At 60.3% G+C, this 2,883-nt stretch overlaps 1 protein-coding gene across 1 annotated transcript; it reads left to right on the top strand.

The window, feature by feature from the left end:
- Nucleotides 1-672: 672 nt before the first annotated feature.
- Nucleotides 673-2,318, top strand: SST (somatostatin). The gene is made up of 2 exons (XM_084529245.1): nt 673-911; nt 1,806-2,318. Exons 1-2 carry the CDS (start codon nt 774-776, stop codon nt 2,016-2,018), a joined length of 351 nt encoding a protein of 116 aa, XP_084385371.1. The 5' UTR covers nt 673-773; the 3' UTR covers nt 2,019-2,318.
- Nucleotides 2,319-2,883: the final 565 nt, after the last annotated feature.

The following is a 2,883-nucleotide window of genomic DNA, read 5'->3' on the forward strand; positions in this document are numbered from 1 at the left end:
GCAGAGGGCTGGGGAGTCCCCTGGTGTGGAAGGATCCGTCTGTGTGGGCACCAGCCAGCCGTGGGGACAGGCTGGGGGAGATGGGGAGACTGGTTATCCCAATGATGGGCACATCCCCCATGGGACCAGCACCATTGAACCCAGGACCGGGGGGACACGCACGACACCAAGGCACTGGCTGGTCCCCACTTTGCCCAGCTGCAGAGATGCTGCAGAGCCAGGGAGGCACAAATTACCCCCGGGGACAGCTCAGCACCCCCTGTTCCCTGCTGCTAAGCCGCTTTTTGGGGGAAGGTTTGCATTTTCCCCCCTTCTGAAGCCTTTTCTTACCCGACGGGGCGGGCAGCCCCGCTGGGGCGCACAGCCGGGGGGGTTCCCCACCGCCCCCCGGGGGGATGCTGGAGGCTCGGAGAGGGGAGAACAGACGAGCAACGTCGAGGACCCAGACGGACGGCGGTTTGGGGAGAAAAGGAGGCGGGGGGCAGCCGGAAAGCACCGAGGAGGGGAGTACAAAGTGGGGGGAGCGCCGTGGGCGCCTGGCCAGCCCCGGGCAGAGCGGAGCATCCCCGGCCGCGGCTCCCCCCCCTCCCCAAGCCCGGGCAGGGACCCACCCCTGGCGGCGTGGGGCGAGGGGGGCGCCCCCGCCTTGACGTCAGGAGAAGGGTTTATAAAGGCGGTGGGAGGCGAGGAGATCCCCAACGCCGGAGCCGAGCCGCAGCGGAGCCGCCAGCGCTTCCCCGCCGCCTCCTGCCCGCGCCCGCCCCGCCGGCGAGATGCTGTCGTGCCGCCTCCACTGCGCCCTGGCCCTGCTCTCCATCGCCCTGGCCCTCGGCACCGTCTCGGCCGCCCCCTCGGACCCGCGGCTCCGGCAGTTCCTGCAGAAATCCCTGGCTGCCGCCGCCGGGAAGCAGGTGAGAGCCCCCCCCGACGGGGCGGGCACCCCGCTGGAGACCCCGACAGCCCTGCTGCGCAGCCCCGCTTCTCCTCCTGCTTCCCCTCCCTTGTTCCCCTCCATCCCCCCTGGCAGACCCCCTGCTTTCCCCTCCGCAGACCCCTCCGCTTCCCCGCTGCGCACCCCGGTACCCTCAGTGCGTTCCTCCCGTTCCTCACCAAACCTCCCCGATGTCCCTGCTCCAGACCCCAGGCCGCTTGCTGCAGCCCCCGGTTCCCCGACAGACCCCTGGTTCCCCACCAGAGATGGGCCATGGTGGCTGGATGGCTGGGGGCAGGATGGGGAGACCCCCCCAGCCCAGTCTGCTGGGGGATGAGGAGCGGCCGCTGCCTGCACAGAGGGCACAGCCCCTGGAGAAGCTCCCCGAGGCTTCTCCGGGGTGCAGAACCAAGGCAGCTGCCTCGATGCAGCAGGAAGGTGTCTTCTGCCATGCAAGGGGGCAGCTGGGGCTTGGAGGGAGGAGAGAAAAGATCCCCCAGTGAGAGGGTGCCCCAGCTCAGCTGCTTTCCCAAAAACCTGCCCCGTGCTGCTTCAGCAGCATCCTTAGCATCCTCTCTGAGTTCATCTGGGAGGGTTGGGGTGGCAGGGAGATGCTCGGGTGAGCTCCTTCCCTGCCCAGCGATCCCTTCAGCACACCAGGTAGATGTCGGTGCTCTCCTGCTCTGCTTTATTTTGTAGCCACGGCTGCTTTGGGGCAGCTGCTGGTTGGGCTGAGGTGCTAGGGAAATGCAGCTCCCCGTCTCCTGCGGAGCTGTGCTGCTGTCCTGGGCGCAGAGCAAGGGCACAGAGCGAGCCCCAGGTAGCCAAAAAGTAATCGTGCTCTCTCTCCCTCTTTTTCTCCCTTCTCCCCAAGGAACTGGCCAAGTACTTTTTGGCAGAACTGCTCTCAGAGCCCAGCCAGACAGAAAATGAAGCCCTGGAGTCTGAGGACTTGTCCCGAGGGGCCGAGCAGGACGAAGTGAGACTGGAGCTGGAGCGCTCGGCTAACTCAAACCCCGCTCTGGCGCCCCGGGAACGCAAAGCGGGCTGCAAGAACTTCTTCTGGAAAACTTTCACATCCTGTTAGCTTTTGAAACCCACCTCTCCTCCCCATCCATCCCTGCCTTCCTCCTAGCCCCCCGCCCCGAGCAGAACCTTCACCACACGAGGCGAAGACTGTAAATACACGGTTATGGTGAAATGAAACACACGAGGAAAATCTGAGTTCGATTTCAAGTTGTTTTAATAAAACTTTCTGTTCCAATTGTACACGATTTGCTTGAGTTGTGATTTCTGACTAGTTCCTTAATGACATGCACTCTGCGGCTCTTTCAGATGTACTATTTTTAATCCTTCGTTGCAATAAAGTTTATGTTTCAAACAGTGATGCTGGGACTCGCTGGTCACTGAGGAAACCTAATTCACCTCTCTCAGCCTGCTTGTCTTGGAAACGCTGCCCATCTGGGGGCAAATGGCAGCACAGCCCCCACAAACACATATATAACACACAATTTCTTTACATAAAATTTTTTGCTGTTGTCTTTCTGAGGGACCTAGGGACACTGCAGTATTTTAGACATCAAATCCCTGTAATTGGGATTGAGTCAAATCCACAGCACCGGCAATTCAGTCGGGCTAGAGGATTTGCACCGTGTTCCAGTGACACTGCTGGAAATCACAGCTGTGTGTTGGAAGCTGTGGGTATCAAAAAAGAGGTTCACAGTGCTGTTTTACCCCCAATGTGCCTTTTTTCTTTTCACTCACAAACACCAAAACATTTTCTTACCTGGTGTATTTTATCCCTTGCAACATCCCCAGCAAACACCGCATTTGAAATCCCTTCAGAAACTTCTTCTTTGTTCCACTGTGCAGGGGGGTCTCATCCCTGTAAAGGCAAGGTGCTAGCCCCACGCCATCAGCATCTTTCTACCTAGTAAACCTGCTACAGCAGC

This window comes from Aythya ferina, assembly GCF_964211825.1.
Source record: "Aythya ferina genome assembly, chromosome: 9".
Taxonomy (NCBI): Eukaryota; Metazoa; Chordata; class Aves; order Anseriformes; family Anatidae; genus Aythya; species Aythya ferina.

Excerpts from the sequence above, each read along its gene's own strand:
- SST (XM_084529245.1), top strand. The coding sequence starts at position 774 with ATGCTGTCGTGCCGCCTCCACTGCGCCCTGGCCCTGCTCTCCATCGCC. Across the intron at positions 912-1,805 it reads CTGCCGCCGCCGGGAAGCAG|GAACTGGCCAAGTACTTTTT; the intron begins GTGAGAGCCCCC and ends CTTCTCCCCAAG.